We start from the raw sequence: 14,307 nt of genomic DNA, 5'->3' as shown, positions 1-14,307 counted from the left end.
CAGTTGTGAAGATGAGATGAAAGAGTTTAACCCATCTGCTGATGTTCATGTTCACCTCTCACCATGTAGGGTTAATGTACTTCAAGATCATTTTCAACCTAAACTGAAGCACTGCAGGCACTCTTTTGACTGTCAAGTCTCAAATCCAGATGTAAAACTAAGCCAAATAAAACAAAATATTTGAATATTTTTGCAGTATTTTGTAATAGATAGAAACCACTATCAGTGTGGGTGTCTTATGACGCTGCCAATCAGCAATGTTTGAGTAAAACCAGCTTACATTTTGATTTATGATAGGTGGGGAAACACTGAATATTTAAATACTGATTGGTCTTATATAACTCAAAATCGTTTGGTCTATATGTCAGGAAACAGTGAAAAATGTCTAGTGCAATTTCCCTAAGCCCAAGGTGATGTCGGACAAACAGTCCAACAATCAAAGACATTAAATTTATAATCATATGGGACAAAGATACACGTCAAATCCTCACAATTTAGGAGCTGGAATCAGGGAAATCCTGGACTTTGTGCTTAAAGAATGATTTAAATAATTATCCAATTATCACAATAGCCAATAATTTGCCAATCAGCTGATAGATGAACTGAATCATCATTCAGCTCTAGAGTAAACTTGTGGTGTTATTGAGTATCTAGACCTGTATACAAGTGGCTATGATTGATTGATTGACACGCCTGGGTAAATGCTTATTGACACAATAAGCATTTTTAAAGTCACAACCACAAAAAACCTTTTTCATGTGTTGAGTTTTGCCTCTAAACATTTTTAGTACATATCTGAATGCACATCATACACAACTTGTAATGTACTTAAGGATAGTGCTGAAATGATCAGTCTATTAATTGATTAGTAGATCGACGGAACATTCATTGTCAAGCAAAAATGCAAAACATTCTCTGCTTTCAAATGTAAGGGTTTACAAATCATTTCTGTTATATCATTACATATGACATTTCTTTGGGTTTTTGACTATTGGTCAGTCAAAACAAGCAATTTGAAGGCATCGCCTTGGCATCTGGGAGAGTGTGACAGACATTTTTCACAATTTTCTGACATTTTGTAGACAAAAATAAATGTCATTAAAATAATAATTACACATTAACTGATAATGAAAATAATCTTTAGTTGCAGTGCTAATTAAGGCAGAGTTTGTACTGGGTAAGATTTGATGAATTATTCTTAACCAATAATGTCAACCACAACTGTTCTGTGACTTTAAGTCTTGCTCCACAGTATTATTTTCACAAAACACATTAACAGTACATGAACAGAAGCTAAGCCCCGCCTCTAGTTTTTCCCTCTCGACCTGTCAGTTAAGCATTAATCCTGCCCCCCCGTCTGCCTGTCAATCAAACGTTTGCCCCGCCCCTACACTGCCTGCCTGCACGTCGAGCAAAAAAAAAACGGCAGCGGCGGCCGTTGGGGGAAGAGAGTAAACAGAGAGAGAAGCCTCAAGATGGCTGACTCGCTGGGCTCCGTTCACCTCACCGGAGCTGCTGCTGCTGCTACTGCGGTAGCCCAGGCGGTCGCCTCCGCCAAAAGCCCGCAAGTCAAGACGACCGAGGCCAAGGGAGCCCCCGACAACCGCTCTCAGTCTTCCCGGGATTTCAACCCGCCGCCGCCCAAGAAGGTCCGAGTCGAGGAGAGGAGCGTTAAACCCAAGAAACTCTGCAGGGAAGGAGGAGTGGGAGGCAACGGTAGCGGCAAAGAGAAACTCCAGCAGCTCACGAAGCAGCAGAGTTATGGCAGCAGCGCGGGTTCGTGGAGCTTCACCCCGGTTAAGACGAGCGGCAACAACCCTCCGGTGCCTGCTACCGGTGGATCCCAACCGCCGACAAACACACACAAAGTCTTCAAACAGAGCGATTTCTTCCTCCACAAAGCGCCTTCCTCATCCAAACCCAAGAAACCGAATAAAGATAAACAGCGGGAGAAAGAGAGGGAGAAGGGGAAAGGAAGCGGAGAAGAGAAAAAGAAACATAAACTGTTGGTGACCTCCGGATCCGGGAGTAATGTTATTAATAACAACAACGATATCAGCAGATTAAACAACACTTCTGCAGTGAAGAGAGAAAATGGGGAGGTCATGTTGCCACCCAAAGGTAGGCCATCATAGTGTATTTTCTGTCGTTTAATTTTACTTGAAGCGAATTCATAAAGTTTGACTTGTGTTTATCATAAGTAGGCTGTCATTTTATAGTTACTTGGCTCGTCGTAGATTCAGCCTGTTGGAATATAAACATGTGGCCCGGAGTGTGCAGTTGTCTGCCTCCTAATTTGTCTGGACAGTCCCGTTTTCGGACTAGCTACTGCTCAAAAGGCGCTCCGAAACATTGTATAGGAACCCGCAGACTACTCGAGGGTCACTCTTATTTATAATTGAACGTTATAAAAGACATTTACATCGAGTTGAGTGGCTACAAAGCTCAGTTTAGTCGATCTTTCTACGGGCTATGGCTGCCAGCTTTCGTCGTTTGTTCACCCGCTCGTGAACCCTAGAGCTCCACAACAGCATTCAGGGCAGTAGTCGCGCGAACTGGTTGTTACATTGGCACCAGCCGCTCTTGTGCAGCTGCGGAACTGTTACGTAGTTACGTAGTATTGACAAAGTATAGCCTGTTTTATTCATACACGTTTTAATGTAATAGATCCCAACTAAGATGTTATAAACGGCATCAACAAGCTATAATCTCCGTCGTGTCAGCTTAACGTTTGAGGTAAATTGCTATTCTGTAACATAAATGCGCATATGATTTTTAAAAATGTTCTTTGGAGCGGTGTATGCATTAAAACTACACGCTGCTGTCACAACAATATGACAGCCGCCCGCCATTATAGGGTGAGTGTTGTTTTGGTAGAGCACCACGCCCCCCTCTGTAACCCCAGGCTGTATGGGAAACGGAGACAGAGCTCTACAGCTTTTTGTTACTCCATATTCTACAGTCGCACAGCAGTACATGCCCTACACTGAAGTAATTACACTTGGACCCTACTGACGACATTCTTGACTCAACGCTTCCACATTTAGCTTTGTTTGGAGTATGACCACTGGTTGTTGTTGCATGTCATTTAGGTGGGTGAGAGGGGAAAAAACACCGAGTAATTTCTCTGGGGTAGAGGAGTCAGGTAAATACGTTATGAAAACGTCAGTTTGCTGTAACGCACCCATTAAACACCCAGAAAATACGCCTTTTAATCATTTAAAAATATTAAACAATATCCATTTTTAATAAACATTTTCCAATATTAAATTATCCCTGATACCAGGCAACACATGGTCTTAATTACTTCATCATGTTACTATAAAGGTGTTATATCTAAACATATTTCTGGTCTAAATATTAATAAAGGCTACATAAATGCTTTATATCATACATATATAAGCTAAATGTTTATGCATTACATAAAAGGCTAAGTTTATTTATTTATTTATTCACATTATAAAATAAAGGAATGCTGCATATAATCAACATACAAGTGGCTCAATATTATCCTACTTTACCATCATAGACATAATTGACATCAGGTCATTAGTATCATTAGTAAAATTACAAATATGTTCAATAAATATTTCTGTTTTATCATCATCTCATTAGTGGACCTTTTTTGTCTTTTATTTTCTGTGTTTTGCTAGTTTTTGTGGGTGTTTTGTCATTGTCACACCAGCAGTGTCTCAAAATCTCTGCATGTGTGCATTTGCGTGTAAATGTTATTTGTGTGTGAGTGTTCAGACACTAGCAGTATAACATGTGGGCACATGCGAGTTTGTGTGTGTGAGTGCATGATGTCACCCTTTTCCAGTTGGGTAGTTAAGAGGTCATGCCATGCTCTGAACAGCCACTGCAGTCGCTGAGAACACCAGGACGAGATGTGTTGTTGGCCTGTAGCCCTAACATGCTATCAGAAACGCAGTCTTATAAACCGGCTGTGTTGGGTGTGCTTCCAGGCTTTATAGGGATTTCAGAACAGATAGAGGCTGGTGTTAGTCATCATTACACAGAATCAGAACGCAAACTAGGATTTTAAAAAATAATGTGAACTGAATCGCGAATTAATTCAGTAATTAATACATATTTATTAAGCAATAATAAGACTAAAAGTCAATTAGTGTAGTTTTATTACTGAGGTACATTTTGATTTGTATATTATGTTCATGTTAAAACTGTTAATGCTGTATGCAGGCGTGTTAAGAATATTTTTTAAAACACTTCTGCTGTGTAATAAATAACAGCACTCCTTCAGCAGTCCCACCGAGCTGCTCTTGAGCCAAGCACTGAACCTCTAATTGCTGTAGTGAGCTGCTCAATGGCCAGCAGTAGGAGACTGTAATTATACTGAGTTGCTTCAAATTTGAAGATGGGGAAGTATATGAATGTGGTGCAGAGAGTTGCTGGAAATCGTACATTAATCCTGAGCAAAATGTTTCATGGATTAAATTGCTCCGGTCTGAGCCGCACCTTCCTCTAAAAACCGGTAACGGTCTTATGCTTCTGTGACACAGCTGCAGTAGACATGGTCTTAAGGTGACACTGAAAAAACACTATTTGAGACGTTTTTTTCTAATATATGTTGAGTGGCAGGCCGACCTAGTGGTTAGACAGACTGCTGTTCAACAGGAGCACACGCGTTTGGGGCCCAGTGCTGGAAAGAGTCCTTGAGCCAGAGAGCGAGTCCTGCCAGCTGCTCTGAAGCCGACTGTGCTCCGACCTTGCTGGAGGGGAGTAGCAGTAGCTTTGTTAGTGGTGGGTTTGCTGTTGGAGTGATGCTGAAGGCAACTGCCAGGGAGCAGTGACTCCTGGTTACATTTGGTATTGAAATAGGAGACATGATTCTGACTAAGTGCAGTGAACAAGTGGGCCAAGACAAGGAAACATTACTGCATTAGGCGGGTTGATCCAGTGTGACAAATAATGGTTGTTTAACTCAAAGGTCACAGGCAGGTTTAATCCTCACGAGACCAAGTATCCAGCTGTGTGACCTGTTGTTGACACCCAGTGTATTTACATGCAGTCTTATATTATTATTCTAAGCAATTCTCCTAAAGATTAGCCTACTCACATTTAGGTTGAATTTAGATAAATCATAGCTGAGTTAAAAAGCTGAAAAACTTGCCAATGTTGTACTTGCGCTTGTCATGTAAAACGCCTAAATCTGTGCCACATAAACCACAGATTAAGGCTGATGCAAAACAGCATGTTTTGAAAAAGAGTAATATGGCTAGTAGTTTATTTTTTGGTCGCAGCTTTCAAGCCTTCTGTGTTTAACTAGCATTACAAGTAATAGGAGCTTTCATTAAGGTACTTGAGCACCATTGAAATCCATCTATTTTCTGATTATTGGCCTATATACGAGTCATGTAAACCTGGGTTATTGGGGAAGTCGGGTTATTGTGAATAATGTAAATGTCTGAATTTGCAGTAATTGGGTTTTTTGTGTGCATGTATGCACCATGCTGACAGAATCCCTGACTATGTCTGGGACTGCTCATCTGTAAGCGAGGGGGGGAAAGTAGATAAAATGAAGCTTAGCTGCAATCAGCACCCAATTAAGTTACTGTCAGCTGGGTCATTTGTTCAGTCCCAAAAATTACAAGACTTAACTCTACATTTGCAATAGCAGTTCAATAGAATGACAAAGACTGTATGAACCTTATTGTTAAATTATTTTGAGATCAGCTTGAATGATGAAGCATGGATTTGCCACACCAGCAGGGGTGGGCTGGCCATCTGGAGTAGCAGGATTTTCCTGGTGGGCAGGTTTACCTGTAGTTTTACAGTGAGTCCAACAACACTGATCCAAAAAGATCTCAAAATATCTTCTGTTTTGGTCGTCTGGCTGGCCAGCGCCATCTTTCCTTCCCTATCAGCTTCAGTTTAATGTATGCTCAGCTGCTGATAGTAGAAGTGTTATATGTCTTACTACAGTACGTTTTGAATATAACCGTTTTCACCCCATAAACCCTTAAATATGCACACACACATTGTAGGCCTGGGCGGCTTTTACCTGTTTTCTTTCATCCCAGTTTGCCACAGCATGCCACTATGAGTCAATTTACTCCATAAATGATTTGCTTGTTAGTGTCTAGCATTTTGTCACATGGGACAGAATTTGCATGATTCTGTTCGTTACTTAGATTCACAAGAAAATCTATTGGAAAGATGTACAGAGATCGAAAGAAACAGTTTGTTCAGGTTCACAGGGGGACGGTGCCAATGCAGCATGCGTTTGTTGAGATTCACAGAACACCCTGAACAGGCCGACAGTCTTTGCTAACACATATTCAAACCTGGGTGGGCTACAGTGTTAAACACTATGCTGTCCAAGGTTAATACAAGTTAGATGTAATGCATTCAATTAATACAGTTAATTGTAAGGACAGTTGATTGGAGGAAGCTTGTTGTCAAATTAGAATTTACATTTAAAAAACAAACATCACACTGTGGACACCCCATTGATCTAAATTTATGATTCACCCCCCTGACATAAAAAGTTATATAGCAGTGTGTACTGGTGTAGCTGTAGTTACAAACTGCCCTCCTCTGACCCTCTATCTTTCAAAGTCTTTTCTCTCCTGTGTTCATCCAAACAGCGAAAACCACCTGCTGTGTTCCCCTTCAAAACCGACTGCTGCAAGAAAGTCAGAAAACAAAACGAGAAGAAAAACTGATAAGTTTCAGTTCATAAGTTTCAGTGGATCCCATTAATTACTGATTCATTCACACCTCTAGTTTTGTGCTGTGCTGCCCTGACAAAATCAGCGTTGCTTGAGAAGCCAATGGGATTGTCTCCTCTTTATTTTGAGGGGAATGTCCTTCTCTTAAGCTGTGATAAATCAGCATGTTCTTCAGTGTATTTAAGGCCGGTCAGCCACCTGGGCTAAGTTATCTCCCACTGCCTCTAAGTTCATGAATGTTACCGCTCTGCCGTGGTCTGACATGTTTTTACAAAACTGGCAGTAGATCTGAGTGTAGGCAGTTTCCTGTGGAGCTAAATAGATGTTTTGAAACGTGCAGTTTTTTTTCCCACCAGGCAGCTTACAGTGTCTGGTAATTTTACAGCATTTATTTTACAGAGTTCTTAAAATGGATTGTTAACATTCTTGGCATTCCTCCTATTAACCACAGGGTATGAGGGGCATAACTACCTGCATGTTAAGTAACAAAGAAAAACAACCTACTAAACTCGAAAATGCCACGGTATTTATTTAAATACAATCATTAAAAAGAGTGCATCGATGTACCTCTAATTCTCCTACTGCTCCTTTTAAGCCTTTTTACTTTCAAAGCATTTTCTCCTTTGATCCCGCAAACAGCGAGTCCAACCCCACTGTGTTCACTTTCCCACTCCCCACGTCCACAGGAGAGTGAACAGTCTGAAAACACAGCTTCCTTTTAAAGATGGATCTGACTGAGTTCAAAGAAGAAAGTTCTTTGGAAAGGAAAAGAAAGAAAGAAAGAATCAGAAAAAGAACTAGTGTGGAAAAATAGAGGAGTTTTTTTTTCATTTCTCTATAGGGAAATGAAAGGAAATAAAGAATCAAAGGAGGAGAGGTATAAAAGATTTGATAAAATAAGTTATTTTAAGAAAGGTGAAATTTTCTCAGCTCGGCTGGAGGTGAGAGATGTTGATTTACATCCATCCACACTTAGACATGCTTTGCCTTTCAGAAAGCACTCCAACAACTGAAGAGGTGTGCGTGTTGGTATGATATTTACGTTTTAAACTGATGCTCTCATCCGCAGTGATGTGCAATGAGTGCAACATTAGAGTGCACTCCAATTCCTTGATCTGTAATATTCCCTCAACACTCAAATGATTCTGTCAGATGGAGAAGTGCTGGAAGAGGAAATAAAAAGAGTCAAAAAGCAAAGCGAGGATTTTAAGACTTTTAAGACTTGAGCATATTGAAGCTAGCAGAGGCAGAATGGGGGACAGGGATGAGTGTGGGGAAAGAAACGTGAAGGATATCGCAATGAGACGTAGCTTTAAGGTTATGAGTGAAGTTGCAGAGTGACGGCTGGAGTCTTAGAGGGAACTGGGAGGTAATTACAGTGCCGAGGAAACATGAGAGATAAGAGTAGAGGCTTGTTGGAGAGATGAATTTGTTGCAGCAGGGAAGGAAAAGCCAAACATGTCGTAGGAGGACGACCAAGATTAAGGAAAAGTTAAGGGTGATGGCCAAGGTGAAGCACTTGGCAAGAGTTCAGTTAAGGGGTTAGAGAAAAAAATCGAAGTGAATGGAGTGTAGTGTGTAGTGTGTAGTGTGTAGTGTGTGTGTGTGTGTGTGTGTGTGTGTGTGTGTGTGTGTGTGTGTGTGTGTGTGTGTTACCAGGCGCTAATGCTGATGTTTTTTTTACCACTGAGACCTGAAACCTTCCTCTCTGCTTCCACAGAGCACTCCACCAAGGACAAGGCAAATGAGAGAGACAGAGAGGAGAGGGAGAAGAAGAAGGTGAAAGACAGAGAGAGAGAGAAGAAGAAGCACAAAGTGATAAATGAGATCAAGAGGGAGAACGGGGAAGTCAAGCAGCCGATTAAAGGTTGGTGGAAATACACATACATGCAAACCAAGTGATTTATGCAGGGCTTTTATTTATGGTGATTTCTTCAAATTGCTTTTTTTGTCCAACCAATAGTCCAAAACCAAAAAGTATTCAATTTATAATGATATTTAAAATGGAGTTAAGGCTCATTCTTACATTTGAAAAGCTGGAACCAGTGAATATTTGGCATTTTTGCTTAATAATAGACATCAAAATTGGGCTTGAACGTTCATTCTTGACTTTGGAAACAGCAGCTTTACAAAAAAAGAAGGTCCACGTACTTGTTATTTCCGAAGCTCTCAATCCCTTCTCGTGGCCTTCCTCAGTGGATGGAGTTGCTCAGTTGTTATAGAGATGGTTTAGTTGTTACCATGTAACATTTATTTATTTTTGATAATTTGATCCCTTGCATTAGGTCGACACTGCACTGTGCTGCTCCTCACATGGAGGATTTGTGTTTAGGGTTTATTTAGTCTGACCTATGTGTGTTTGTGTGTGCGCACTGATGCGTCTGGTAGCTACGACTGTAACGGGAGAAGCTGAGAGACAAGCCACTGTCACTGTCTGTCTCACTCTATCATCCCCTCTGTTTTGGTATTTTTCTATCTTTTTCTTTCTGTCTGTCCTCTGTTTTTCTCTCCTCCTTGTTATCTTTGTTTGTGTCTTTCTCCCCTTCACTTGTTCTCACTTTAGTTCAGCAAAGTGTTTATAATGTGATTCTTGCCAAAATAAATGTATGAATAACATTAGGAAAAGACTTGACATTAATAGTGACTGAGATGGAAGAAAAAGAAGCACACGCCATAGTTAGAGCTGAAATGACGAGTCAGTTAATTGATTAGGCGATAGACAGAACAACAATCGACAACACTTTTAGTAATCGATTAACTATTTAAGTTATTTATCCGAAAAGAAGCCAAACGTTTGCTGGTCCCAGCTTCGCAAATGTAAGAACAAGCCTTTTTCCATTTTTTAAATATCATTGAAAATTGAATATTTTTTTGTTTTGGACCAAAACAATTTGAAGACATCACCTTTGGCTGTGGAAAATTGTGATTGGCTATTTTCTGGCATTTTAAACACTAAATGAATAATTAATAATAATCATTGAGAAAATAAACAACACATTATGAAAACAACTGTTAGTTGCCACGTTATATACGATATAACGTTATATTTCTCTCTCCTACTGTATGACTAATATGTGATTGTTGAGACCAAAATCAACAAAAATGGGTTGATATTTAAACGCTTAATATAAATATTTTTGGCAATGAACCTCTTCAGATGTTTTAGTAAAGAATTATGGCAAACATACAGTACGTACTAAGGTAGGATATACTTTATTGTTGAACAACTTTACTCAACAGTATTGTATAAGTTAATGTTACATTTGGAACAGTAAACTCCATTGTAAGTTAAATCATAGATAATATTTACAAATACAAATACAATAGAGATTTTTGAACCTTGAATTAAGAAAGTACAAGTACACAGTATAAAGCTGCCACTGTCAGCCTACAGGTGTATCAGTGGGGCTCTGTTGTGTGTACACGTCTGTGTTCTCTTCTCTTCATGAATACAGTGGTGAGTTTTTTTAACCTTTTGACAGTAGTGAATTATTTGCGCTGTGATGTAATATCCGTGTCTCTCTGTGTGTACTTGACCTTTTTAGACAGACAGACGCACACACACACACACACACACTGACATGTATTCATGGATGCCAATTTTATTCTGATTGATTTGATTTGTGCTAAAGCTCCAGTCAGACTCCCAGTGTCTTTGTGCTGGTATGCCATGACCACACTGTGGCATTTAAAGGACTTAGTAAGGCTTTGGCCACATACCATAGCCAGCGGCTGCAGAAGAAAATTACAGATGGATCATTTAACTCTCCCTTTCAATCTTCGTACTTTCTGTGGAACGGACAGGCACTCTCGTAATGTTGGTTCATCTTCTCAGTATGAGTGTAGTGTTAGGAAGAATTGAAAAGGCGAATTGAGAGACGAGGAGAGGTGGTGCGTCTAAAGGTTGTCGTCATCCTGCTAGAGAGTCCGGTATTGAATCATTTTTGTTTACAATAATAGAGACACAATGGGATGCAGGGTGGGATATTGAGTCAGAGTCGAGAGAGGAATGAAGAGGAGGCTCTCCCCACCAGAGAGTAGCTTTTCAGTAATAGTATTTAATCAGAGAGTGTTAAGTTTGCAAATGTTGGGAGTGACACAGTCAGGGAGGGGGACTTGGAAATTTAATCAGTGAGAGAGTGTTAAGTTTACAATTGAAAAGGGCGACAGAGAGAGGCAGCCAGAGGAAACATATAGAAAATCAATAAGCAACAAACAGCTATTCTGACAGTAAGGATGCTTTAGGCTGAGGCTGTTTGTCCCTGTGTGTGTGTGTGTGTGTGTGTGTGTGTGTGTGTGTGTGTTTGACAGGGAGCTTATCTGACCTTAAACTGATCGTGGGCGTCTAGTCAAGTGGCCCACTCTTGTACGTACGAGTGTGTGTGTGTGTGTGTGTGTGTGTGTGTGTGTGGTGTGTGTTTGTGTGTAAGCAGAAGAAAAGCAATAAATGCCAAAACTTTGCTCGTTCCTGCTTTTCAAGTGTGAGGATTTTTTGCTTTTCCCTGTTTTATATCATTGTGAATCAAACATGGTTGAGTTTTGGACTGTTGGTCACACAAAACAAGACATTTGAAGATGTCAGCTTGGGCTTTTGGGAATTGTGCGTTTTCCCTAGTTTCTGGCATTTTATAAACCAAAAGATTAATAAAGAAAGTAGTTGGCAGTAGGGCTGTACTACACTACACCATAATCATGGCCAAAATAATTCACGATAACAATATTATTGCAACGTCTATAGAAAAAAATAAACTGCTATCAGTCAAATTCATCTTTAACTTTGTTTATGGTTTTGGGTTAGGGCTGGAAAGCGAAAGTATTTTGATTAGGATTGTCATACGTCTGTCTACATAAACACATTGTAAGGGTTGCTATATCAGAACAGCCGACATTCATAAAGTTGCTTCCCCTTTTCTCTACTTGTGAGTGTTGCGATGAAGTCTGTTTCTTTTGTGTAGTGTTTCCTTGGATCCTGTCAAAAAATTTATAATTATAGGCTTTTCAAACATTTCCAAATATGTTCAACTTCAACTTTCAACTTAACTTTATTATCCCCAAGGGGAAATTTGTCTTGTAGTCAAATGGAACACAACTCACACAGACCTGAACATAATACGTTATAAAATACACAAAATATGAAGAATAAGAATAAGATAAAAGATATGCTGAAGCCCACCACACAACACACAAGCTCACAGAAGACAGAATACATCACAGTAAAAGTCTTTCAGCTACCTGAAATCACAATAAGCCATGAAGGAAGGAGCCATTGCTGGAAGGTTTTTATTACCAAAAAAAAACAAGATTTATTTTCAGTATCTATATTTGAAGTTTGCACAAGCATGAAACAGTGAAATTGCGTACTTAGATCTATTTATTAAATTTCATATCACCATTGCAATATCCAACAAATGTATCACACCTCCCATATTTTCTCCTTATTGTGCTGCTCTTCTGTGGGTTGTTAAAGGTTAAGGTTTGTGAATAAACGTGTGTGTGTGTGTGTGTGTGTGTGTGTGTGTGTGTGTGTGTGTGTGTGTGTGTGTGTTCGTGCCTGTATGTTTGTGTGTGTGTGTGTGTGTGTGTATATGTGTGTATGTGTAGAGAGAATTGGGGGAGGGGTGACTGGTGGGTTAAAGAGCTTTTGGATTAGTAGCTTGGGTATTGTACTGCAAATACCTTCTTGCTGTTGCTCTCTTTATTGCTCTCTCTCACACACACATTGTTACACTCTCTCTCTCTCTCTCTCTCTCCCTCTCTATGCTGTTTTTCATTCTGTCTCATGCCTGCCTTATCTGGCATTGAACGTGTGCGGGGTACAAACTAGACTGAAGCTGTGTGTTTGTTTGTGTGTGAGAATGAGATGATAGCTGATATTTGAATTGTGCTGAGGCAGCAGCACCTCTATTAAAGTGAGTCACATGTGCACACACACGTACAGTAAATGTATACATGTCCACTTGTTTACACAACTGCTGGGCGAGAATGAAGCAGCCAGTAACATGTTTGCCAATAGATGTGAACAGCTCTGACACACATACACACACACTCACACATACACACACACAGACTCACAGATACAAATACATACAGTAGCACTTTGCATAAATTTGCACGTTCCACTTTGTCCTGCCTCAGGCATTCAGGAGACAATCTACCATGTACACTATTATCTCTGTACTGAAATGCCACTCGAAAGCTTGTTTCCTGGATTAGTCATATCTGCTTTTCTCAAGGGATTCCATTTCTTCAATTTATTTTATGTACGCACCCCAGGAGATGCACACCATCTGGGAAAAGCTATGAGTCATCTGTCTACATTTACTTAAAATAGTTAGGATTCATTTTCAGTTGAATTGTTTTTTAAATAGGGAATTTATCAGGTTATCAGTTTGTGTTGATGATTAAAAAACAGTGAAAATAAATAATATAACAATCTAGGTGAAAGTCTTGTATTTTACTGTGTATTGTTCCTTTTTTTAACCTGTTTTGACAGACTCTGGAGCATAATCAGCACTGCATTTACAGTTTCCCCCCTTTTTTTCTTATCATCTTATTTTACTAAAGCTTCACTTTAAAATACAGTAAAAAGTGTCTTCTTACAGCAAAGGAAAGAAAAGGGCTGAGGATTGGTTTGTTGATCCATCACACATCAGACAGCAGACTTGAATACATTTCTAACAAAGCTAGCATGACTGATGTGTCTCCCTACTCCCTTTAAGCCTTTTCAAAATTACTTTTTTTTCATGTTTCTGTGTTGATCTTTTAAGAATGGCCTCTCCTGTAAAAAGCCTCTTCCCGCTAAATAAGGTTCTTCTCCCCCTCTTCTCTGTCACTCTGTCCAGATGAAAAAGAGAAAGCCAAGATCAACTCAGAGGAGCTGCAAATCAGAAAAGTGAAGAAGAAAAAGAAGAAGAAACACAAAGAGGGGGAGAAGCACAAACGAGTGAAGATGTACCACCGCTCCTGCCAAACCATTTGTGCTGGCCTGCTTCTCCTCCCTCCTTCCTCTCCACCCCCCTCCTCTTCTTCTCCATCCTCCAATCCCACACACAACTCCTCCCTGTCTCCATTTAAGTCCCCTCTACCTGTTTACCCCCAACCTAACAACAAAACTGCACATCTCCTGCCTTCCTCACCTCCTCTCGTCTCCAAATCTCTCTTTAACTCCTCTCTCCACAACTCTCTGTCGTCCTCCATCAAGACCCCACAACCTTCCCCGACCAAACACCCGCCGCAGTGCACCTATCCTGGCATGGCGGGCCTGGAGTTTGCCCCGTACATCCACATAGAGAACCAGCCTAATGGAGGGGCACTGGTGGCCCACGCCTACACGTCCCAGCTCTCCTCTCTCTCTGTTGGCCAGAGGCAGAGATTTGCCCAGGAGTTTGTCACCTTGGCTTTCAGCGAGGACTCATCCCAGGTACGGCATAGATTTTGATCAGATTGATCCACGGATATTGAGTTCAGTGCAGTATGGTGCACCTGCTGAAAATTAATTGAGCACATTTGTAGCTACTCCAGATGTAAAATGAATATGAATAAATATATATGAATAAAATTTTCTTTTTCTGATACTTAAAACGTCAACATTATTTAAATTTCATTACTGTTACCT

General features: G+C 40.2%; 1 protein-coding gene across 2 annotated transcripts in view; it reads left to right on the top strand.

The window, feature by feature from the left end:
- Nucleotides 1-1,386: 1,386 nt before the first annotated feature.
- LOC122870972 (lysine-specific demethylase RSBN1L-like) overlaps nucleotides 1,387-14,307 on the top strand; it is a 33,811-nt gene continuing 20,890 nt past the window's right edge. Inside the window, exons 1-3 of one of the 2 annotated variants that reach the window (XM_044185425.1) lie at nucleotides 1,391-2,121; nucleotides 8,413-8,559; nucleotides 13,535-14,112. In XM_044185425.1, coding sequence (XP_044041360.1) covers nucleotides 1,476-2,121; nucleotides 8,413-8,559; nucleotides 13,535-14,112 — 1,371 coding nt within the window. In that variant the 5' untranslated portion in view covers nucleotides 1,391-1,475. Of the gene's footprint in view, nucleotides 2,122-8,412; nucleotides 8,560-13,534; nucleotides 14,113-14,307 lie in introns of both variants that reach the window. The other variant, XM_044185426.1, reaches the window with a different exon arrangement.

This window comes from Siniperca chuatsi, linkage group LG23, assembly GCF_020085105.1.
Source record: "Siniperca chuatsi isolate FFG_IHB_CAS linkage group LG23, ASM2008510v1, whole genome shotgun sequence".
Taxonomy (NCBI): Eukaryota; Metazoa; Chordata; class Actinopteri; order Centrarchiformes; family Sinipercidae; genus Siniperca; species Siniperca chuatsi.
Note: the sequence above shows the minus strand (reverse complement) of the source record. Positions and strands in the feature narration are given on the sequence as shown.